This window comes from Anas platyrhynchos, chromosome 11, assembly GCF_047663525.1.
Source record: "Anas platyrhynchos isolate ZD024472 breed Pekin duck chromosome 11, IASCAAS_PekinDuck_T2T, whole genome shotgun sequence".
In the NCBI taxonomy this organism is placed as follows: Eukaryota; Metazoa; Chordata; class Aves; order Anseriformes; family Anatidae; genus Anas; species Anas platyrhynchos.
In genome coordinates, this window is record NC_092597.1 from 8,571,611 (window position 1) to 8,597,237 (window position 25,627).

General features: G+C 40.2%; 1 protein-coding gene across 5 annotated transcripts in view; it reads left to right on the forward strand.

The window, feature by feature from the left end:
- The first annotated feature begins 4,483 nt into the window (after positions 1-4,483).
- The window catches only part of TJP1 (tight junction protein 1), a 159,914-nt gene continuing 138,770 nt past the window's right edge, over positions 4,484-25,627 (forward strand). For all 5 annotated transcript variants that reach the window (XM_038184899.2, XM_038184900.2, XM_038184901.2 and 2 more), the window contains exons 1-2: positions 4,484-4,665; positions 13,841-13,973. In XM_038184899.2, the coding sequence (XP_038040827.2) occupies positions 4,499-4,665; positions 13,841-13,973 (300 nt within the window). In that variant the 5' untranslated portion in view covers positions 4,484-4,498. The remainder of the gene's footprint in view (positions 4,666-13,840; positions 13,974-25,627) is intronic.

The window sequence follows — 25,627 nt, forward strand, 5'->3', positions numbered from 1 at the left end:
GCTAGTGACAACTGGCACTACAGGGATGTGTGATGTGCTAATGATAAAGGAAAGGAAGATAAGTGATGAGCTTACTTAAATCATATATAGAATCAGCAGAAGTAGATAATATGTAAAATCTTGCTTTGCACTATCTGAAATCTCATATATGTTCTAACAATACTAAGATTGAAAAAGATGATAGACGAAGCTTAGAATGAAGATCGCATTAGGTAGCCCACCATTACACTCTCTTGTTCTTAGTGCTCTGCAGCTGGTAGGAGCTGCCAATGCACAGCTGTCTCAGTGGCATGCTCTAAGTTGCAGCCATTCTGTCTCCCACTGTTGACAACAGCCCACCCCCCAACGCATGGGCCAAAATTCGATAGCACATACTGGCATTAATCTCCACCTTCTCGGGTCCTGCCCATCTATCTGCTATACACATCATCATGCTAGTATAAACATACTATTATGAGTGGAATGTGGGGCAGCCACACATCTATTCAAGTGTACCACTCATACTAATATTGTAACTCATAACTGAAAGAGCAGCCTGTTCTTCCAGAGCCAAGAAGTGCATTGGAAGGTCATACCAGGGACTGGCTTCAGAAGAAAAAGGGGTGTTGACGATTGCAAGTAATAGATGTATTATAGAGTTTGTTCTAAGGTAAAGTCTGCAGTTAAATTACCTAAGCTAATAGAATTAAGAAATTATTATGTCTCTGTGTGATTTTGTACTGAAAACAAAACAAAAAACCAACCAACAAACATGCTATGAATCATCTATGTTAACCTGAAGTAATTAAATTGGACTTGAATTGTGTTTTGAATGTATGCTAGGTTCAAAAAAATGTAAGCAGCTTTCATCTTTCTGTAGTGAAGGAGAGTGTATCTCATCAGACAGAATGAGTTTGCAAAGACAACAGCAAATATGACCAGACTGCCTCTGTTGCAGGGATATCTGCTGCATAAATTGTGGCCTTAACTCAGCTAATGGGTCCACACAGGCCTCAGAGGTAACAGTGGGATGTCTGGACGCTTACCCTAATCTGGAAGCAGCTGACTGACTCCTGTTAAAAATAGGCTCTCCATCTGAAAGGCAAGAAAGGCAGGACTGTTTTACTTTTTCAGCTATACAAAAGATACGTGCTTAAAATACGATGTTCTTAAAGGAGATGTATAATGGAGTAGCGCTAAGAAGGAACAGGTCTGAGAGAATCAGAAATATTTGCAATTAAAGCTAGAGGATAACATTTCTTTATTACGTTTTTTCTCTGCAACATATATAAAGAGCTACTGTTGATATATAAAGCGTACAAAAGTTAATGTTAGTACCAGGTTAACAGTATAATCATTGAAAACTATAGAGCTAAATCTGAAATAGCAGTAATTATTTTGCTAATTTAAAAAGAATTAGGAAGTCCTATTGAATTAAGAGTAGAAATCACTAACCAGACTTCAAAATGTTGAATAAAGATCTGAATATGCAGCCAGGTTCCATTTTAAGTCTTTATGCAAAGCATTGTTGGCACATTTCTTAACACCTTTGTATATAGACGCTTAAAATAAATTTATGTCCCAAATCTGCCACTATAAAAATGGGAAAAGCAATGTTTGGGGACTCTCAAAGCTTACCTGCTTCTCCCTGTTTAATCAGCTTTCAAATAAACTTTGCTTCCCTTGTATCCTTGGATTCTCTTATCTAAAAAAATATTCTACCACTAGAAATGGATGAAGAGTTGATTTTTATCTCAAAAGTTTCAATATGAGATAATGAAAATATATACTTTTTGGAGATATAACATTTACATTGAATTGTGATGTTCAAAACAGTACAGTCTCATCCTTTTAGTCAGCATTTCCTAGCATTTCAAGGTGTAAAAGATTTTCTCAATAGGACTGCACAAGTGTAAATGACTATTTCAATTATAATGTAGCTAACATTCTGCTAATGATGGTGACAGTAAAATCCAGCCCACACTCATTCTCTCATTGTGTGGGCAGCAAGCCTTTTTTCAGTGAAGTAATGACTGGATGCACAGCAGGAGAAAACAATGTGTTGTTTTTATAGTTTTTTTATTTTAAGGCAAAAAATTATCTCCATGGGTTTTCAAACAGATTTGATGTTCTGTCTGTAGAAGATAGTGTAGTACTAGAACTGTTCAAAGACAAAAATTAATTCCTCCTCTTTAACCTTCCTAACCATTTCAGGTTAACCATCCCTCATTGTTTTTAGTGCTTAATCTCTCAAAAGACAAAGAAACCCATGAGTAGAATCTCATGTGTTGTAGATGTGCAGGCGGCCATTCAGCTGGCATTTGAATTTTTAATATAAATTAAATGTTTAATTAAACATACCATTTCAGGACATTTGTACACATCTCATTTCTACACTGAAAATGCAAAGCTGTCCATATCATTAACTACAGTCATACAATTCTTATCATATGTTTCTAATTCAAATCTGATGTGTTTACAAGTAATATATTTACCTTCTCTGTGCTCTTGCCTACTGTAGTCTTAAGACATATATTACATTAAAAAATAATCAAGGTGACAATGTTCACAGGATTTTTCCTAGCTGATGGTGCTTGCTTGGGACATTACTCTGAGTAAGTATTACAATTCATATTTATTACATATTATATTATAGCATCTTAATGAAAGTTGTCACCTCATCATGGATTTGTTCCTATCTGCAATTTGCAGAATATCTACATCTACATACTTAAGCAGTGCTGGAACAGCCAAAATATCTCAGCTAGTATTAAAAGTCCTTAATCTTATCCTGGTCACAAATAGTTTTGGAGGAAGTAACATAACTTTCTGTATTAAAACACTCAGCTACTATTTCTTCACGTAAATATCAGAACACCTACAGAACAGCTTAGAAAAAGTTTGACCTGTTTTAGTGGGTTTTCCCTATTACTTTAGATTGACAGCGTTTCAAATGTGAGTTAAGGATACCTTGCAGCTTCCTGCCAAAGCACAGTTATTCACCAGCTATTTCTAGTCAAAATATTTTCAACTGCTCTTGATCAACAGGTCAGCCTTCTGCCCTGTTGGGGATGTCTGTCAGGGATGTCTGCACTGAGATAGGTCTCTCTGATCATATTTTGAATGAATTCCAAAAGCACTTGTCAAAAGTGGGATCTCCTACAGCTCTTAATGGAGAACTGGAGGAGTAGGGCAAATAACAGATGAAAGATGTAATAATTGTCACACATAAGGCCATTACACAGTTATGCTTTCAGTGATTTTTGCTGAAGTACCCAGAAGGTGGGTAGCCCTGTAAAAACATTTGATTCCTATCTGGTTTTCAAACACACTTCAGTTTTCCTCATGTGGGAAAAAAAATGTCAGGAGGGGAGGTTTGTCCTCTCTTTCCTGTGGGCTCAGTAGGCTCTTTATAGGTGACTTCACAACCCCATCCCTTAGGGGTCTTGCTGCAGCGGGGAGCTGCACTCCAGCCACCTCACTCTGTGCCTTTTCCTGAAGGCTTGGTTGGAGGTGCTGCTCCCGCTGCTTCCCTGTCCTGCCAGCACAGAGCGGCCAGCTGCCTCCATGCCGTGCCTGTCCTCACCCTCACCTCACCTCCATCCTCACCTCATCTCCATCCTCACCTCACCTCCACCTCATCTCACCTTCATCCTCACCTCATCTTCATCTTTGCCTTCATCTCACCTCCATCCTCACCTCACCTCACCTTCATCCTCACCTCACCTTCACCCTCACCTCACCCTTACCTCCATCGTCACCTCATCTCACCTTCACCTCACCTTCATCCTCACCTCACCTTCATCTTTGCCTTCATCTCACCTCATCTCACCTCCATTCTCACCTCACCTTCATCTTCACCTCACCCTCACCTCACCTCCATCCTCACCTCACCTTCATCTTTGCCTTCATCTCACCTCCATCCTCACCTCACCTCACCCTCACCTTCCCCTCCCCTCACACCCCTACCTCTCTCCTTTCCCCTCGCCGCCCCCACAGGGCCGCCCGTGCTGGCGGTGAGGCGTCTCCCTCCCTCCCTGCGTCCCCTCGGTGGCCGCCAGCCTCAAGCCACAATGATGTCGGCCGGGAGGCGAGGAGGAGAATAACACGGGGCTGCCCCGGGGCGCTGCGAGGCCGGGCTGCGGCATGGCGTCCCGCTGATGGCGGAGGGCGCGGGCAGGGCCAGCCCAGGTGGCCGCGCCGGGAGGAGCGGGCCTAGCGGGGAACGGGCGCAGGTGAGGGGGCGAAGCGAGGGAGGGAGCGCGGCTGGGGCAGGCGGAGGAGGAGAGCGGCGTGGGCCCGGGGGGAGGGCAGAGCGCGGCGGGAGGCGGAGGAGAAGCGTCAGCTGGGGGCAGAGAGAGAGGGAGTGCGGCAGGAGGAGGAGGAGGAGGAGGAGGAGAGCGTGAGCTGGGGGGGCAGAGAGAGAGGGAGCGCGGCAGGAGGAGGAGAGGAGGAGGAGGAGGGGAAGGAGCGCGACGCAGGGACGGCAGATGCCTGGAAATAAAAATTTGATGATTGCATGCAGCGGCTGGAGAGACTCTGTCGGTGGCGGCGGCGGGGACGAGGCAGGGACAGGGGGGGCGACGGCAAAATGAAGTATCAGAAATACCTGACCGTCTTGCAGATGGCCATAGGGGTGACCGCCTCCAACAGGGGCAGTCTGATGCCCTTAAAGAGGAAGCTGTGGTGAGTAGGCACAAAGCGGCACTGCGGGCCGGACCGGGCCGGGCCGGGCCGGGCCGGGCGGGCGGGGGCTGCCCCCTCAGCACCGGGGCCGGGGCCGGGAGCTCGGGGCCGGGACCCGCTGCGGGCCCGGGGCCGCCGGCGGCATCCCCGCGGCTCCGTGCTGCGAGGCCGGCGCCTCAGGAGCTGTCCGCGCCTCACGCCCGCAGCCGCCCGCCCGCTGCCCCGCTCCCCGCCGGGGGCCCGGCGGCCGGGCCGGACCCGGCTTCGGCCCTGGGGGCCGCTGAGGCGCCGAGGGGTGGCCGGGGGGCTGGGGGGGAGCGCTGAGCCGGTTCTTGTGGTGGGATCAACGGCGAGCCGCGAGAAATAAGGTGTAATGGTGTCCTGTGGGAGAGCGGGGCACGGCGGGCAGGAGCTGCCCGGGCACCCGGAGCCGGGCTGGGGCGCCGCCGGGGCAACATCGCCAGGAGGAAACCCGCGAACTTGTCAAGTCGGGGTGTCTGGGGGGGAAATGCCAAGGAAGAATCTGTACGCACAGGATTTGTTGTCCACAAAAGGCTGGGAGCGACATTTTAGGAGGCGATGCTCATGTTATGGTTTTCTTGCCCTGGACTTAAAGGTTCCTAGTGAAGGAAAGTGAAGTGTCATAGGAGGGGAGGTCACCCTGCTTCAGAATAGGTAACTCGGCAACAGAAACACTTCCATCGGCGGTTGCAACAAATCTGGGCATTGCCTTAACTGCAGGACGTGTCTTGTCCTCACTCTCCCTGTATCCGTACACATGATCAGCCAGCATTCACAATGTCAAGGAAATGCAGCACTTGAAGAAACACTGGGCACCTAATAAGCACTGCCATAAATCCCAAATCTTGCTCAAGGACTTGCCGAAAAAAAGCAGTTTGGCAAATCTGTTCGTACTAACTGTAATGTACAAATGTAGTCCTAGACAAAAATCTGTTGACATGCTGATAAGTTTTGTTACATTTAATCAAATCAAAAGGTTTTACAGCGTATGCAGTGGCTTGATTTTGATTATGTAAGTTACATAAAGTGCCCCTACCGTACCTATTGTATTTTCCCCAAACACTTTCCTTGTCTGTGTGCAGCAGCATGTTTCATATATCAATATATTACTTCTTCTGAAAGTCTAATTATGAGTAATATGATGCTAATGCTTCTTCTGTTTTATATTTCCCGTGTCTCCTTGGAAATTTTTTCTTTTCTGACTTGTTCAAGTGAAGCTGTTTATATTTGCTTATGTTTAAAGTCTGAAAGGACATTATTCAACTTCTATTTGATGTCTTCAGTTGTAGTTAGATCAGCTCTGTGTTGCCTAGTTTCACGGCAAAATTAATGTGCTTTTTGAGGGAAAGCAAAACAAGATAGTGGATTCCCACTAATACGTACTATAAGCATTGCATTTCGTAACATTTCCAACTTGTCTGAATGTTGCTGCAATGCTATGCCTTACGAAGATTTAGTTGACTAAGAGTGTTAGGCAAAAATAAGATTATTTCTTTTCTTCGTTTTAGGGAGATGTATAAATTATTTAAGATTTGAAAGCCTGTCTCTGGGATATTCTTATTAATAGGTGACATGATAATATGTAGTCACTTTTCCTTGGAGAACTTTAATAGCATTAGGCATTATCTTTGTGGATAGAATTTCTGCTCATGTATGAAATGCTATTCTGTGATGCATTTAGAGAAAGGCTTACGGATACTTTGTCATGTAAATTTTTTTTTAAGCTTAGTTTGTATCAAATCACCCATTAAGAAAAAGCAGATATTTGAGTGTAGAGCGTATTAATACTAAAATCAATGCAATATTTGTGTATATTTCCAACATAGAAAACAAGAGTGTATTCCAGGACTGGCTCTTTGGTAATCTCCAAGGTGCATAAAGAAAATGTATAAATGAACTCATTTTATAATCAAAGGATGCTGTTTTTTGTTTCTTTTTATTTAGTAACAGAACAACAGCAACAAAACAAACAGCATTTTGTTTAACCAGTTAGCTTCACAAGTTCTCTGAGGTTTTAATACAACTGAAAGTGGAAGCAAAAGACATAATTTAATAAAAAAGGGTTAAAATGCTCATCTTTTTGTTGGTTGAGATAATCCACCTGAATCCTATCCTACTGAATGAAAATGAAAAAGGTACCAGCAATGGTTCATTCTTTATAGAGCATCTGTCACTCCAATTTTCTCCTGCTTTCCCTCCCAAAATCTAAGTTCTGTTTGTGGTGCTTGAAAGCAGAGGTATGAATGAAAGCCAAAAAGATGGACACTGGTATCTCATGGTGGGTTAATTGTAAGTTGGTATAAAGTAGCTGGATATAAAAGAGAGAGCTGGCCAGAATAGAAGGAAGTTGTGCCACAGGCTCGCAGTGAAGAGTGGTGGAGATGGGAACTTGCCTGTGCTTACTGTGGAGCTTGATTGTTTTATGAGAAGGTTTAGTTGAGACTGGAGAGTTTTGGACCTGGTGATGAAGGAAGTTGCTGGAGTCCCAGACTGCTGATTCAGATCTTTTCCTGCATTTGTGAGGCATTGTAATCTAATACATAGGAACCTAAATGAGATGAGTAGGATGTCCTTAGCAGCCTTGCTGGGAGGGCTGTATCTGGATACAACAACCACTGTCATGATGCTGTCAGCTAGCAGAGTCTATCGAGGCGATAAACTGTCTTTGTTCAGAGCAGGAACCTCCTTCCAGGTCAGGGCTGAGGCAACACAAGAAGCTTGCAGCATTTGTGTCTGTGATGAACTTCTTTCTGGACAGAAGTTTTTTTTTTTGTTTTTTTTTTTTTTGAGGTTGTACAGCAATGCTGCTTTGGAGCACTACCTTTATTTCCCCCGGAGTAGAGTATTATCTGGTGCAGTATGTTTAAAATAGTTGTGAGCGGTACGTAGTTAGTAGTTTTCTTCTGAATGTCTAATTTCCACTGTGAAATTGGTTGTTTTATGGAGTTTTTCAAATTGTAAAACCTTCATACTAGCACCGTGCCCTAGCTAGACCGGTTATTGCAGAAACAAAATTAAGAATTCGGCATGTGGTAACTCACACCTTGAAAACTGTGTGACAATTTCTTTCACCTTGGTAAGACAATGCAGGATTTTATTGGTCAACATCTGCTGATGGCTTTTATTATTATTTTATTATTATTTTTTAAGGGTGAGTGCAGCATGGATTAGTGCATTTGCTAATTAACTTAAGAAAAACTAATTGCTGTCCTGGGAGCAGCTTAAAACACTAAATGGACATCAATATTTACTGGAATCCCAATATCTGCAACCTAAATTCTTTTAGAATATGAAATGATAAATCATGTAGTTAAGGGGAACTATACAAATGCACCACAATTTCCTGCTACACTGAAAATAATGTTTCTCTCCTAAAGGGAGGAGGAACGGGGGGAAAAACAACAACAACAACAACAAAACAACCAACCAACCAAAAAATATCAGGGCATCTTCTGGCAACTCTAATAATTCCCATTAATATTCTCATGTTTCTTACAGCATTTGCCTCTGCGTTGAAAGGTCTCCTCTGCTTGGGCCGCTCCCTCTGCTGCCCTTGGCACAAAGGAAAATGGAGTCATGAAATAAGGCAAAAAGCTCAGTTTCTGGTGTGTTTTCTTTACAAAAAATATGATGGGAGTGGCTGAGGCTATTCCATGGTTGCATTTGCCTTATCTTTTAAGAATGGTTGGTGGTTGACTGGGATAATCTGTAGGTTGCAGAGAAGAACACAGAAGCAGTGCGCTACAGAATTTGAATTTTGCTTGCTCTTGTTGGTGCTATTGCTAAGGGAATGTGCGGTGAAGAAGCCTGGATGTTAATGATAGCTGCTTCTTGTAAGATATTCCATGGGCACGTTTATTTTCAAGCAGATGAATAAACACACTTGAAATCAGTGAAGAGTAAGCCTCCTGTCTGGAATTAAGCGCTGCTCTAGAAGCGTTGACTCAGGGTCTTTGTGTTCAGGCTGGGGACTGGGCTTCAAAGTTCAGGCTGCTGCTGAAGGATGCCTGCTTTACCATTAGGACTATCCCTCGGGAGAAAAGTGTCGCTTCTAAAGAGATTCATATTCAGAATATCAAATTAAGGAAAAAATCACCTCAACATAAGAGAAATAAAGCAGCAAACATTCAGTATCTTGGGTGTCTCTACAGAAGTATGTGGAAAAATACAGATGGCCAGAATGGCCGTTACCCATTTTTGATTACTGGTTCTGTTAATATTTGCTCAAAATGGGAATAATGGTCTCAGTTTAGCACATTGTAAGGACGTATCCATGTTGTAAATTGATTGATACCGTTTTCTGATGAAGGCAGGATACTGTGCTTATATCTGGAGGTATCTGCAGATACACAAGAATTATGTGTAGTAGGTGACTGTTCAGTGATGCTAGCCACTGCTTCATATTAGTTTTTTTTTTTTTTTCCCACCAAACAAATACTGAGTGACTGTTAGGTCTTGCAGGCAGATCAGTGGGAGCGTTTTCAGCTTCTCCAGCCTTTTGATGGAGCCAGGAGGCACATTGGTCACCTTCAGCTGAGCGTGGCTGACATCCTCGCTGTCGTCCTGGGGAAGCCTGTCTTCTAACAGGAGGGCACAAACCCAGGCATTTTACACATCTCTCAGCTGAGATGTAACTTCTAGAGATACAAGTTTCAAGGAGGTTTCAGACTCACACATTGTGTGACGGTCTGTAGTAACCCTTTGCCACAAGCACCTCAGTTTTCTTTACTAAGATGGTAGGCTACTTGCAGGATGTGAAAACTAGTAGTTATGTCGCTGCAAGGCTTGTTGAGGATATATCGTTGTCAAAGATTTGTCCTCCCTGCCTTAGCTATAGCCTTAATACTACACTCATAAAACAAATACAGAAGATGTTTCATTTCAAGACATTTAATTATATAAGTAGTCTTCTATAGTAAGACTTCTTATAAAGTTCAGAACTCTAAATCACTAAATATTAAGAGAATTGTCTGCATTTTTAAAACCTCTTGAGTTTAACTGCTCTCTGTAAAATAATGTTAGTTTAGCCATTTAAGCCAAAGTCTAGCTGTAGAAAAAAAAAAAAAGTTAAGGGATATTGAAGCTTGTTATAAATTGTAATTGTGTGCAAGTAGCATAGAAGTACCTTTTTAAACAATAAAAACTATGCTATTTTACATACATTCCACCTAATTACATTACAGTGTGTATTAAGTCATTAGCTGTCGATGTGATGGTGCACTTCGAAGAAGCTGTTGCCTAGTACTTTTTTAGGCTAGCATGTTTATCAGTGGGACACAAATACTGAAAGTATATTAAGGTTCTTGCTTACTTTACCAACTAGAGGAATAATTCAGAGTCACAGTTATGTAATCTGATAGCTGATCAGGCACCAGCAAGGTCAATGACACCATTTGAAGTGTTGTGGATAATAAACAAGGGCCTCTGGCTCAGAGGTGGGATTTACAGAGTTATCCAATTTTACTCGAATAAAATTTCCAGAAATTAGTGAACTGGGGTGCCTTAATTTAGGAGTCCCCAGACAAGCCACGTTATAAAGCTGTTATGTTTCCAGGATATTGAACACATTCTTCAATGCGCAGAGACAGCACGTTTCAAAGCAGGCATCCAGAACTGCTCACACCCTTCTGAGATCTGGATGCTATATTCAACTTTTTAAAAGTGTAGGCTGCTTTGAAGATCTTATTCTGAAGCTTTGATTGCCTTGAGTTAGTCGATGAGATGCAGACATTTTAAAAGGGCTCTTAGAAATCTTCCTGCCTTCACCTGTGATAATTCCTCTGCACCCCTGTACTACAGGCAGTGACTTCACAACTCACTCAGAAATTTTGTCTTAATTAAACCAGACCAAAAAAAATGGAGGTAGGATGCAATCAGATGTGTCAACTTTTGTGAGTAAGTTAATTTAATTTAATTCTAGTTAGAGGTCCAGATGCTAGAACTGTAGTATTGCATGATAGTTTCAGTGTACGTTAAAAAACAAAACAAAACAAAAAACCATGAAAAACCAAACTTGGTTTCTCTAGTTACAATGGAAACGTTGAGAACACAAAGCAAGATTGAAAAGTAAGAAGAATTAAAAAATCTATTTATCAGATTTATGTGAAATTTAATTTCAAGTCAAACTCAAACACCCTTTTTCAGGAATTTGGACTCACTAAAACTAACATTCCAACATTCCTGTTTATATTACAACTTCACAGAGTTCATTTTGAGGTCTTATTCCTATTGGGATTTTCCAGTAGCTGAAACTGCTGCTGCAGTGCTGTACCCGTGTTACTGCAGTTCCTGAGGGTTTTGTAGCTCCATCCAGTGTTCCGAGAGGGCGGGCGACATGGATCCAAGGCTGCCTCAGATCTGTCAGTGCTTCTCTGAACTAGAGGATTAGCGGAGGCGCAGAAGTTGATATTTAATTTCTTTATATTTGTCCCAAAATTGCTTCATCAGCCATAGAGTCGAAAAAGCATCCTTCTGAACATGTGGATGCCTTACTTCGTTTAAGCAGCATATAGTGCAAAGCTTCCAGATTCCCGCTGGTGATATTGATTAGGTTTTTCTTCAGTTGGTTAAATATTGCTTTATTTACTTGTGAAAGACACAGTGAAGTTAGGGATTTTATAAAAAAAATAAATAATGAAGGCAATATTTGAACTGTGATATTCCTTCCCGCAAAATAATACTTTGAAGTTATATGTGATTTTTAAAGCAGGATTTGGAACCACAGAAGCTAGTAAGTAATCTCCATCATTTATTCTCCAGCTGAACAAAATTATGGATAGATTCTAGAGGCAGCAAATTTTGCTCATCTCTTGCAGTTTTTTCAAGTGTTTTTTAAGAATGGAGCTCCCAAGTGGAAGGGCCTTCAAAATACGTCATTAGTTTAGTTCTTTGTACAAACTACATCACTTGGACTAGCCTGTTATTTTTAAATGTTTGTCTTTCACATTTTGTTTTTCCTAGTTCTTCTTATTTTTTAAAGTCTTCTTAGTATGAGAAAACATTAGAAGACTTAAAATTTAAAGACACAGATGTACATTTACAGGCAAGGCCTGAAAACAAGGGGTTGGAAAAATAAATAAAAATTAAGAAAAGTCCAGTGCAGCTTATGGTTGTTCAAGAGCTTTTCTATTAAATTTAAGGAAGAAAGTCATTAGTCTAACATGGTAAGCATTTAATTGGACAGAGGTGAACATCAAGACGTAATGACCAAGCGATAAGTACTGAAATAGGCAACCCTCAAAGGTTTTCTGAAGAGAGACTAAGTCCAGACCTAGCTGAAGTGGATCTCTTTGTGGGCTCCAAGGTCTGTGTTTGGGATGGAGTCAGATGCTGTATGGGTATGTACATCTGGGTTAACTTTACCAGAAGTGTTTGCAGAGATCTGTAAGGTGTCTGAAAGATACATTCATGCAACTGAAATATACCATCTCTGGGAGTGTCACTCTTGGTCTGCGAACAAGAGTTGCAACTGAGCAACCGTCTCTCTTTGGAAATTTGTCCTAGTAACTCTTCAAAACATTTTAGCAGGGAATCCGTAGCATTTTTTTTTTTAGTTCCTGTGGACAATTACAGAACATTTGTAGCCAGGCATCTTTCTCACAATCCAATCCACATGTAATTATACTAAAAAGCTGGTGTAGTTTGAGCAAGAAATTTATATATGTCTGAATGTAATAGTTACTTAATGATTTAGAAAGTACTACGTGTCTTTGCAGTTGCAAGCCCAGGAGTAAATTAACCCAAGGAGAAAAATGTGTAAAGCAAGTTACTGTACTATCAAGGGAACTGATAGCAAGCTGTGTGTGTGTATGTGCGCCTGTGTAAAAAACAGAAAACTTAGCCATATGAAAACAAAATCTCAATTTGGTATCACAGTAATTTTATGAAAATGAAGGTCTTTATAAATTGAATAAGAAATTTTAAAAGCTCAAGACGAAGCAGACCTCACATAGACCTCAGAGTCCCCATGACCATGCAAGTGTATTCAGCCTGCGGTTTTTGTATTTTGTACTTTGGATTTTTTCTTTTGTGTTAATGCAGCCCGCTCTATGCAAAGGCCTTTTCTGATGATGTGCCTATGGAAAGACATTTTCACCTCTCTTCATCGTTTGGAAACACACCTATGTGCATACCAAAGCCATTAATTCCAAGTAAAAACAAAAACAAAAAAATATACTTGAATGTTTTTTTTTTTGGGGGGGGGGGGGGGTCAGATAAACCCACTGATCTGCAGTCCAAATTCCTGGGAAATGTAAAATATACATATATAGATAAATGTGTGTGTACGCACACAAGCACACATTAATTTTTGTGGCCTCTTATGTCTGCAGTTGAGAAGTTATCCCAAAAAGACAATCTGCTCAGTAAGACTTTCCCTTTTTCAGGTGTGCATATTTGCTGAAATAAAGCATTCTTAGTGTGGTGTCAGACTGACCAGAGACTGGTTTGTGTTTAAAATACCAACCTTTCAAAACTTAGTACATTTAGTTAATTGTTAACCCCACTTACTTTTACTCAGTGACAACTTCCAACAAGCTCCTTGAAATATGGGTTACTTACTCAAAATATTTCAGTTATGGACTCCCTTAGGACTATATTTAGACTACTAATGTGATGAAATACCTTATAAGCTGTATTTCCTTAATATATTACCTCTATGGCTTTAATAGATCCTTTTCATTTTGTTATCGTTCATCATTATTCATTACTACAGCAGCTGAAGTATCATTAACACTCAAACGGGAAAAGCTCAAAAGCCAAATTCTGCCAGGCTCCTGCTGATTTAACTGACAGACTATCAACATGTATCACAGAACTCAGTTTTCCACTGAACTAATAGGGAAAAATATTCATTTTGTTTTTTTCAAAATATATTTCTCTGTAGTCTGTTTTTTTTTGAGACTTCTTACATTTTTACAGAAAATGTACAGATGCCTAAACCTGCAAGCAGTGGTGGATGTAACGGGAGCTAGGTTTCTACGTGCTGACTGAAAACTAAAGTTTGGACTGAGACCCTTGTTTGTGTAACATGACCATATGTTTATTCTCTTGTACATTTTTTACTTTAAGCAAAAGTATTAATTGCAAATGCATATTAAAATAGAAATAAGACTATAATTTCTTTGTCTGATATGTGGCTCTTTTTGTTTGGCAGGGTAACTCCATCTTCCGAAAATCCCAATGGTGCTACCTGTAGTGTAAGTCAGGGAAAGCCTTCTTTAAGAAGAATAAAAGGGAGAATACACAGAAGCAAAAGTCTTGATAGCATTGATTTCTGTGAATTCACTGTAAGTACCTTGTATTTTATATTTATTCTATCTGGGAATCTTCCTAATAAAGCAGGTGTCCCTCTTGTATTAGGTTTATCTGTTTGTTAGAATCAGAAAATGTATTGTGCTTAATGATATAGTTGCAGTCCTACACTGGCAATTGTAAGAAAAGTGGTATTGGTTATATAATGAGCGATGCATACCTACATTTTTGTTCTTGACTGAATGTTAGTTAAATATTTTGATTTTGGATTTTAATATTGCCTCTTGCATAAGATGCATGAACTAACTGGAAAAGGAATAAAATGAGATGAAAAATGTTTTCATAATCTATTTTCAAACTTAGAATGTTGAAGATGCATTCACAGTGAAATAGATTATTTTTTTAGGAAATCCTCAGAATTATTTGGATCGTGTGACTATAGTAGAGTACTAGAAAAAGAAATAAATGTATATACCTTATGTGTATTTATATCACTTAAAAGCTAATATCACAAATTATACTTAAGCAGTATTGGTGTATACTTATTTGCTTCTCTTTGGTCATGGTTCAAATGTTTTTGTTTTATATTTTAAGAAAATTTATAGTGATCATGGTGTCAAAGATTTTGTATAGATTAAGCTTTAGAGATTTAACGGAATTCAGAGAAAAAAATGCTCGATGGGAACAAACGTAACTTTTAATTAAGGAGGTGTTTACATCCTAATGATGAAAGAAAATAAAATGTTAATATGGATGGAGATGGGAAATAGGGGTAGATTTCTTGCTATTTATACTGTTTACAATAGGTTAGAGTTAGTCCTAAAAAGTCATGGTATGTTTTCAGAAATTCTTTGCTGCAAAACCAAAAATAAGTTACACCTCTCAAATGACTCAGGAAAATTTGGTCGAAACAAATTATACTCTGACAAACTAATGTATTGTAGTTAAGAAACAGTAAAATAATGGTAAAGAATATATTAAATTATAAACCCACTATTAGAAATGAGAATGAAAGAGGCAGATAGGAGATATGTGCTATCTCTGTGACGTACAAATCAATAGTAATGCGGAGAGACATTGTGCTGTGTGGCACAGTAATAAAAATAATATAATTAAAATGTCCATATGTAATTTGGGGAATTAGCTTTATCTAAACCAACAGAAAGAACTGAGTATGTACAGCTTTTGTTGTTGTTAAAAATGATGCTAATAGTATGAAAAACAGTATACTTTCTCAGAACTGTTTTGCTTCTAATTACAAAGTCTTGTAGAGCTATCTCTGGGACAAAGACCTTGCTGTTTGTTGTTTAAGGAAATAATGAAATCAGTAGCAAGGATTTGTGATTGAATGGGTTGTGTAGTGTCCAGATACTTGTAGCATGCAGGTGCTGAAAAGCCAGGTCTCGTTGCAGGGAAAACGTGTCCATGAGGCTGTGTGTGCTGTCAGCAGCTAGCACTGCTTGATTTAGAGTGCTTTGGTGAGTCCTGTTGTCACAGAAGTGATGTTGGTGTAATCATTACCTTACTGAAGGGTAAAAATTCTCTTTGGGAATGAGATGGCTGAAACAATAATTTTAGCTTGTGCTATATGGGTCTTCATCTGTGTGGTCTCCTATTAAGGAGTTTTATCTAAATCTCTACTCTTGGGGCCTTCAAAGAAAAAGAGATCATAGCCAACGGTAAAAAGAACATCTTGCATGCCATAGAACCTTTGCAGAAGAGATTTGAGACACGTAATAATGGATCATGTCTCTATCTGAGGCATACAAATATTTAGAGTAAGTACATCTATGACATTCATCTACTAATAGCGAGGTATTGATAATTAGGCTCACAAAAGGAAGACCGTTGTTTATTCTGAGGTTTCATGTTAAAGGATGATATGAGTTTAAATAGCTAAATGTGGAAATCAGACTTATAAATATGGACTTTCTTGCTGCTACATAATTAATTCAGAATTACACTGAAATATTTTGTAATATTGTATAATGGTACTTTTATTGTTTTAAAATTGTGATTAAAAATAGATCTAAAGAAGTAATCGAGGGAATTAGTGTGCCTAAATCTTCCCAAAGTGCTCCCAGAACTGAATGCTTTTTACGGTCTGCATCTTTTTCTAGTAAGAAGGCTCAGGCAATGGTATATAGAAAAAAACTGAAAAGAAAAGATTTATCAGAAGCAATAAATTATTTTACAAAAAGGGAAAGAGCTTTTTAAAGCATTCTCTTTAGAACTTTTCTTTGTTGTAGTGTATTGTTTTTATCCACAACAAAAATGAGAGGTTTCATATTTTAAAGATGTATGTGATTTGTATGCTGACAAACTCAAAGTAATTGGAGGATCCAGTGAACTGTTGTTTTTCTTCATTGTACACTGAGATTAGGACCTATTAATAAGTCTGACTGTTAGAGAATTTCCATGTCTATATGTATCCCAAAGTGGTCTTGTTTATAAACCTTTTGTTCCTTATCTATAAGCAAATTCGTACTGAGGACAAATCCTGACATCAGGAAGGCCTAAAAACAAAAAAAAGTTTTATGCTTCATTTTCTCCAGGCATGAAGAGATGTGTCCCCAGTGGGAAAGATCTGGGTTTCCATGCAATATGTACATATGAAAATGCAGGACCCCAAAACCCTGTATTTCCTACTTTCCTGTGACTTCAGCTGTGGCAGTGGACAGGTTGTGAGAGCAGCATTAGCTGGGAGGTTCATTAAAACCAGTTTTTCTTTACAAGGGAAAAGATAACCAGAGAAGAGCCTATTGTATGTGTAAGATCTCGGCAGAGGCCAAAGAGTGCCTGGGAGGGAATACCGGGGGCTTCATGGGGTTGTCTGAGACGAGGTGGTGCTGCCACGTTCCTAGTTTCCCACACAGTGTCTGAAATTAGTGGCAACAATGGCTTTGTTATACCTGTGCCTTATAATATGGATGACACACCAGGATGCTGGAGGGATCTTTGCCTATAAAACCTCTTTGTCGGACAACCTGCTACTACAAGGGCTTATTGTGGGCCACGGGTATTTGTGGGAGACTGTCACAGCGCACGGCTGCTGGCTGGTGCTTGGCATACCTGTGTTATCATCCAGCAGCTGCCTCTGGTGTGCTATCCTTAACGTCCTGTTAGGAGGTATAAATTCTTCCTGCTGACAAGTGGTGGGAGTCTGCAGGATTGCTGACAAAGATCTGGGTTTTATTTCTCGTGATACATCTGCTGTCTGAAGGGGGTGATCCTGGGGTTCGTAACAGCCGTGCCTCTCACTACCATTTTGCTAAGACAGCAAGCAGGAAGATAAAGCAGTGAGGTAATGATAAGCCACAGAGCGATGGGGCAGCTGCTCCTTTAAAATGTATATCTGTCTTGGACTTCTTCACCCTTTTCTTTATTCTCTCCAGGTATTACTGCTACCACTTGGTCTGAGGTTCATGCGTGGTTTCCACAATCTAAATAAAACCTGTTTAATTGTCCTTCAGTTCTTCAAGAAGTATCACCATGCTACGCTTCCCCAGATGTTAGTCTCTGAAATACTCAGCGTTAGTTGCAGATATCAAAAATGAGTGATTTTTGTTGAGTATTGGTGAAGAGTTATCTGCAACCCAGGAATGTTGCATAACTCCTATTCCACACTGCAGAAGGCTTTGAACTAGAGAAAGAATAGGATTATCAGCTCTCAGAGAGAGGTGTGAAATGTATCTTACCTTGTAGAATGAGCTTGTCACACAGATGTTCATTACATCCGTTTTTAAATGTTCATTACACTGAAACAACCTGGCTTTGCACAAGCTACCCGCTATAGCAGCAGCACTTCAGAGTCCAATTGGTCGGCAGGGATTTTGTCGTACTTGGCATTGTGCATGCACACACCAAGTGTTTCCTCCCACAGACCTCCTGGTCAGGTAACAACAGCACGTGCGGAGTGGCTCACCTTTGGCTGTGTGAATGCATGGTCGCTGGCCTTATGACAGGTGTTGTATGTGGTTCACAGTGTTACAAACCATGGCCACCCCTACAACGTGCAGACACAGGGAAACTGTTCCCTCCTTTCCCTGTGAGACGGTGCTGATGTTTTGTGGGGATGCCAGCAAGGGAGACTTTGCTGAAACATTTATAAAGAGCTCATTTCCTGAACCTTAGAAGAGAGAGAGCGCCTGGCATATCTTCTTTCTCATTTTTAGTAGGGTAACTTCTTGATCGGACTGGAGGAATGACCAAAATCCTCATCTTAAGCACACTGTTTGTTTAAACGAATACAGACATTACATTTTCCTGCTAAAATCAGCCCTTGTGGAAGAAGGAACTCTTCTTGGAAATCCGAGCACTGCAGTTATTTACAATGTGAACAAGCCCAGCTCTGCATATTTTCTGGAGGCAGCTGATGCTAGCCTGCTCTCAATAAATATGCACACAGCAGGTTTTCAGTCAGGCTACAGCCAGAGTCAGGCAGATAATTCCCAGTGTCCACCTGCAGCAGGGGTGGAAGTCCAAGGAAGAATTCTGCAAAGTGCTGGAGAAGGGCTGAGTCCTGCTTTCATTTTCCCATTCTTTTTCTGGTCTTAACCTTTTTCAGATGTGTTGCTTTTTCTCTTCTCATCATGTACTGACAATAAAGTGAAATTGGCTCAGCTCATTTATACCGGCACTTCAGAGGTCAGGGGATGTCAGCATGCAAAATACAGAGGTAACTCAGGAGGGTAGGGCAGGAGACTACTCAAAAGAGGAGAAGAGAGAGGCCACTAAGCACTCAGGGCAGCTGAATACAGCACTGGGGAATGCATGACTAAATGGAAGTGGCAATAAAGGGGGAAATCATCAGAAAGTGAGAATTAGCAAACACGTAATTGCCTTTTTTAGGTAGAGCATGCTGATGTTCACCTCTGCTACTAGTTTTTAGTTGACTGTAAGTTTTAGTAAGCATTATGCCCCTGAAGGGGTGTGATGTCTCGTGTGCTTTCTTGCAGAGAAGTGTTTCTCTGTGTGCATGCCTGCTGTTAGCAGGGTGCAGCGGCTGACCCCGCACGCTCTGCGTGGGGTCCGTGTGCGCAACACGCCCTGGGTGCCAGGACAGGCACGTGCAGCTGCAGTGGTCTGCCTGTACGGGGCTTTGCTGCTGCTGTTATTGCGAGGAGTTTCACCTTCTTTGTGATTTGCAATGACGTTTTAAGGCTGGTTAGAGGCTTTAGACATTAACTTGCTTGGATGCTTACGATGACATCCTAATTTCACTTCTCGGGTCCCTTTGGTAGATTTTGAAGGTATGCAGCAGGCTGAAGAATCATGTTGCTGTTTGAAATGTCCTTACCAAGAAATGGAGAATTTGTTGCAGTGATTAGCCAGCCCCATTCCCCCAGCGAAAACATCCAGTGATTAAAACAGGATACTGTGCTGTGCTGCTCTGCTAGTTCCTAGAGTGTATTGCTGAGGAAAGCAATCTAATATGTACTGAAATCATGGATTTACTGCAATTTCTGTTTTATTTAATCTAACCCAAACTCCTCTTCCTTTTGAGTCATCTTATAAATGGCTTTTCAGATGTTAGATATTATTCTGTAGTTTGTTGTGAAATAAAAACGTTCTGTTTTTATACTTTTATTTGTCTTGATTTTTCCTGCTGGGTATTTTAATCTGAATATGTATCTGTAAAACTGGTACAATGATAGATGAATAATAATACAGATGATATGAATCTGAGTTATTTCTGAGGATGGAGACATAAGAACACTGACATTCTTTAAAAAGTCCTGCAGGTATTTTAGTCTTGTTTGTAGATGTGGAAGGAAAAATTCATTAGCACAGCTGGAGTCTTGTAGATGCCCTTAATTTGTTCCTGTTCAGAGAAGTGTGGTTGTTAGGCAGCTGTTTGTGAGGATTAAATCCTCGGTAGTAGCTGAGACTTGCTTCACAATGTTGTAAAAAACAAATCTCATGCAAAAGTGACTCATTTATTAGAATAATAATTTTGTCTATTGACAGATATATGAACACAGCACTGACATTACACAGTAGGGCCAGTTTTAGTCAGTTTGCTTTACCTAAGTTAGTTTAATTGATTAAAAGAAAAGTATTTTTTTATTTAACCACTTAACACATTTTATGATTAATGAAATGAAAATACTTTAAGTTTTTCCTTCATGTTTCATTGGTAGGTTACACAGAAAAATTGCAGAAATATACATGTTATTTTTAGCATATCTAGTTATTAGTTTAAATAGAGATAAATTCTTTTTAAACTGATCTTGATTGAAGCAACCTTTGAAATACAATACGGACCAAAGAGAAAATACTGCAGGCTGTAGATCCAAGATTACAACTCCTCTGGGAAAAAGAAGGACGTGTTTTCAGCATTGTTTACTTCTCTCATTTTGCATTTCATTTAAACACAAATCCAAAGTTTGATACAGGTACTATTCCAAATGTCAAGGCAAATTTTTAGGTCTAAACATCACGCTAAGTGGTACTTATTCAGCCTTATGATTTATCCAATAATGTTACCCAGAACAAGTAATTTAATTTGCTAACTTTTAAATTGTGATTGACCTTGATTTGTGTTTCTGAATTGATTCTGGTTGTTTCATGCTTCTGAGTAAATTCAGCACACCAGTTTAAATCTACCAAGGACAGTAAGTCCATAACAGTCATTATACCAGCAACTGGATTTATGTTTAAGTTTAATTAGAAATATATTTTGATTGAGTACATTTTTAGGTTATTTTTATTTCTTCTGAGGATGGCACCGTGAAATGGGACAGACGGAGCTGTATAGAAATGTTATTTAGCGTGTGTTAAATTAATACCTTGTTTATTACCTCAGTGTCATCATAGTTCGCATATATTGTGAGTGTTGACTTGTCAGGTCTCCCCCTCCTTAAGAAAATGTCAAAAGATATCTAGGCCATCCTGTAGTTTGTCTTAAAATTACATAATATCAGCTCCCTGACATGTGGCTGTATGGGATGCTGGCGTTCTGCTTCCCTTCAGTCCCAATCTAGCAGTGCACATGCGGTTGCCTTCCAGCAAACCGAGGCCCCAGGCAGGGTGAAGGTCCAGCTGCCTGTCCTTCGGCTAGCACAGGGGGCTCGGGTAGCACTAAGGTGATGGAGAATGGCCATTTTCTCTGGTTTTGGGGTGCGTCTGAGAGCTTCCTCTGCGTATTCATTTCTGCTCTGGATTCTGCATGCATCCAAATGAAGATCAACTTGGAATTAAGGCAATTTGATAGGCTGACTCATGGAAAAGAATAACTTTCACATAAATATGCAAAACTTCTCTAGGTGGCTGCTAGTCTGATTTTTTTTTTTTTTGTCTGAAAATCAGTTTCTTGATTTTCGTAGTGATGTTGACTAGATACCTTAGCATTTTGTTAGCTGTTTTATATTTATGCAGTAAATAATTGCTTCTGTCCGAAATAATTTTATGTAAGTGAATTTATATTGGTTTTGAGTCTAAGTGCATTTATCTTTCATGCCAGCAATTCTTCACTGATTTATTTCTACAGCAGAAGTTAAAATTACATTGCTCAATCTATTTTCCTGTTATTGATAGATTTATTTGTTTGACCTTTCTTCACCATTGTGTTCAAAGAGAGGCAGACTGGCTCGTATATATGAGGAAACAAAGACAGGAGCAATTTCTGTTGCTAGCTCTGAGCCTTGTGCTTAAAGATAGTGGAAATCAGGAGTGTCAGTATGAATGGCTTTTCAAATATTTCACTACAAGGTATATGCTGAAAAGTCTAGTAGCATGTCTGTTTTAATATTTTTACTTTTATTCTTTTATTATTTTTTTTTCCCTTGGGTGGGGAGGGGGGGGCTTTTGCCAACTTATTTGACCTTACTGGAGTTGTTTCCACTTGGAAATTAGAATTCGTGAGTGATTATTTCTAGGGGTCTTTATGATTTCATTTTTATTATATTTCTAGGGGTCTTTATGATTTCATTTTTATTATTTAAAAACAAACAGGTGTGAGTTGGTTTTATTTGTAAAAGCTGCTGGGAATTTTCTGTCATGAAATACAGGTATAAATGTGGGTAGTATTGGCCAGCCTGCAAAGATGCAGTAATTTCTTAGAAATAATAAAGATCCTATAGTGCAGGTACAGTCAACCTCAAAATACAGTTTGGGGTTTTCAAGATTTTGAAGTACAGCATTTGGCCTCATTAAAAGGTCTTTGAAATTTGTTCTTTCTTAAGTTAGAATATAAAAAATATTAATCAAAGTTTTAGAAAACCATCACTTAAACTCTCTGGTCAGTTGCTGCCAGAACGCTCTCACGGTGTGTATTTCACAGCTCTGCATTGTATTTCTTTCTTTGCACTTTGAAGAAGGTCTTTTTAGTTGCGTATAGAGATGAGAAGACAGTCTGAGTTCCTGATCAGCAGCAGAATACCTCGTTTTGAACTCAGCTCAAGGTTATCCGCTACTATCCAGCTACCAGCGGACTTCAGCCTGTATAAATCCTATAAAAATACATAATATGTATATGGTGCAGATGCCTTCACATCGCATTTAATATACAACATTTCACTGGTTAGGCTCACCTTCTGTCAGCGTGCTCTTTACATAAATTTTAGACTTTTGTTGCCTAAACTCTGCCTGTCAAATCACGCCGTCTCTGCCAGTAGCAAGCACCTCCAAGAGGTGCTTGACCCAAACTGCGCAGTCCTTCAAAAGCAGTTGAAAAATGTCATCGTCACCCTGCCAAGGTCTGCTCTTCCCAACTTTTTTCTCTGCTCTCTAGAAGCAGTGGTTGGTGCTCAGGAATGTGTCATTTAGCACTCAGTAAGGTATTGCTTTTTTAAACATTCCTCATCATTCCAAACATTTCCCTGTCCAGCCCTCTCCGATTCTTTGTCATCCAAATGGCTGACAAGTGTGCTTAGGCAGGGAACAAAGGAATTTGCCTTTAGCAGATGGTTTATTTTAAGAGGCTGTACCAGTACTAATGTAGAAGAACTGGCAGGATGCTCTCAGCAGTCAGAAAAGATTTTGATATATGTGCTGTAGCGTAAGGTTTTGCTGCAGTCACTGGAAAACTGTGAAAAGAGAGAAAATGCAGTTAAAATCATGGAAATATAATTCTGTGCATTGGAAGTTGAAAATGAAGTACATTCCACTCGACACCTGAGTCTTTGACCTAAATGCAGAATAAAATAAAAAAGATTGATTGTAAGCACCTTGGAATTCAGACTGCATGAGTTTGCAAAAAGGTCTTAGCAAACTTCTGGGCTTTTTTAGTCCAAAGAAATCTTTATTTGAAATTTATTTTTATTTTGAAGTCTGAACCTCTGAATGCAAAACAAATTGTTTATACCCTGTGCTTAGAGTGACAAAAGAGCTAAAATGCACTAGTGTTGTAGGGCAGTCAGCGTGGGCTGTCTCATCGTACCTGCAGCAACAGACACTTTAAGTTTGCAGACATTCTGGTTGCTTTTGGCACAAACGTCCTCTTTGTCCTCTGGCACAGCTGTACTTGATTTTTCAAAGAAATATTGGCTGTTTGTTGCCCATCTATATCTAAGAAGAGCAGCTTGCTTCTCCCACTGGTGTAATACGCCTTTGCTGATTGCTCTGCAGTATTCCGTGAGGAAGCGTCCAGGGCCGGATAACCTCTAAAGAGCAGCTGCCTTTGGATATTTGGCACTGTTATTAGCAATATACTATTGGGATCACAGGCTTCTGTAATAAATTTAGCAATCTTGGCTGCAAGATCATTATACTTATCTAGCACTCCTTAGAGCAAGAGTTTGAGAAATAAGTCTCCTATTCTCACCGTGGTGAATGCCACTGCAGGAGTAAGAAGCAGATCAGAAATGTTTGTATTTTTATGAAGATTTGACATTTAACTTGGGTATCTACTGACTTCCTCCAGCTGGCTCTCGAGGACAGCCCAGGGGACACATACTGAAAGGTTGTTGATGACAAAGAAAAGCAAGAATCAACAAGATAATCTCTAGGAGCTGCTCAGACACTCAGGAACCTGAGAGCAGTTTCTGAGCTCGCCCTGGAGGAAAGTTAAAAAAAGACAATGCGCAAGTCTGAGGTGAGGTGTTCTGCAGGTAAAGGAAAATGAAGAAGTCAAATCCTCCAGTGTAAGGTTTACAGCATAACCTAACTGCAAACACGGTTGATTTCCACCCCTCTTAGGAAGCCAGCGTGTCTTACTCTTTGACCTAACTGTGATGAACGTAGAATGAGATTTTTGGCACTCCTGAGTACCAAAGTGGGGAGCTGCCTGAAGTGCCCAGGCAGCACTTCAGATGCACTTGCTTTAGGTGTGGTTTTTATATGCGAACAGTAGAGCAGTGCTTTGTGGAATAACAATTCATTTACTCTAACGAGGTAGGGATGTGAATTCCCAAATTAATGATCCCTCAACAGATGCGTGGAAGCTTTCCACAAATTTATAGCTGGACATGCAGTTTGTATTCTTTTATTCTTAAATGTGTGATCCCTGTGAAACTTGGTCCATGATATTAACCTAGTTAAACATACCTGGTTATCTACCAGTGCTTCCATAAGCAGAGCAATACAGGGCTTTGCCTTTCTCTGTCTAGCAGGTAATCTGGGTAGATCGGGCATTTTCATATTGCACCACCTCACTGAAGATTTTCCCAGTATCTGCATTCAGTCTTTACACTTATTGGCCATGGTTTGGAGCAGTGTAATGAAACAGCTTTGTATACCTGGATGGTTCTTACTGAATCAAGTACTTGCAAAGCAGTAGCAGTGCTGAGATGCAAGCATGCAGAGATGGCCTGCCTTCATCTCTCCACTTCACAGCAATTCTTCTTCTGTATGTTCACAGGCAAGCTAGAATGAGTTCAGACACATGCCCAGGAATGCGATGCATTAATCCAAAAGTTTTACAGCCAGGATTTTGTAATCTCATATTTCAGTTATTAATCTTCTCTGAAGTATCCATTTCATGGATCCAGAACTGCTGCTGCATTTTGTAAGGGAATCCTGGGGCTTTAAGAGGAGAACAAGAAGAAATACAATTTGGGGGGGTCAAAACAGACAATTTTTTTAGAACAAGTGCAAAACGAGAAAGATAACAGATGAGTCAGGAGGATTTGTTGGACTTAATCCCAAACACCTAAAATTCCCTGACAGGAGCTTCGTTTCTCTTCTAGCACTACAAACTTTTCCATTTAAGATAGTACTTAGAGGGCGCTTGCTCTGTGTGGAGTGCTCACAGAAGTGGCAATGCACAATCTGCAGTGTTATACATCTTCTGCTGAAGATGTATGTACTGGCACAGGCAGCAAAATTGCAATGTGCAAGGTAAGAGCAAAGCAGTATAAGTAGCTCCCTGCCAGCAGAAGTCTTTTTTACAGACTTCTGATTCTGCTGGTAACCTGGGACTTTGGTTGTGGAGCCTGTATTCTTTTCAGACCATACCTTTAAAAAGCATCTTCGATACATTGCTGGAAGTAACACACTGTGCAGGTTTGGGATCAGACAGTAGGTGTCATTCACGAGATCATACTTACTTCAAGACATCGAAAAAGATGATCTGCAATTATGTTTTGCCCCTTAAAAGAATTTTTCCTCAATCAGTGCTTGCAGTGGCTGTCATGTTAGCATTTACACAGCTTGTCTTGTTTATTGTTTTCATCTTCAGCTTCTGTGGCCCTTACTGGTTGTGTTACTGTTGTGCTCAGACCACCCTGTTAGTATCAGAGTCCCGCTG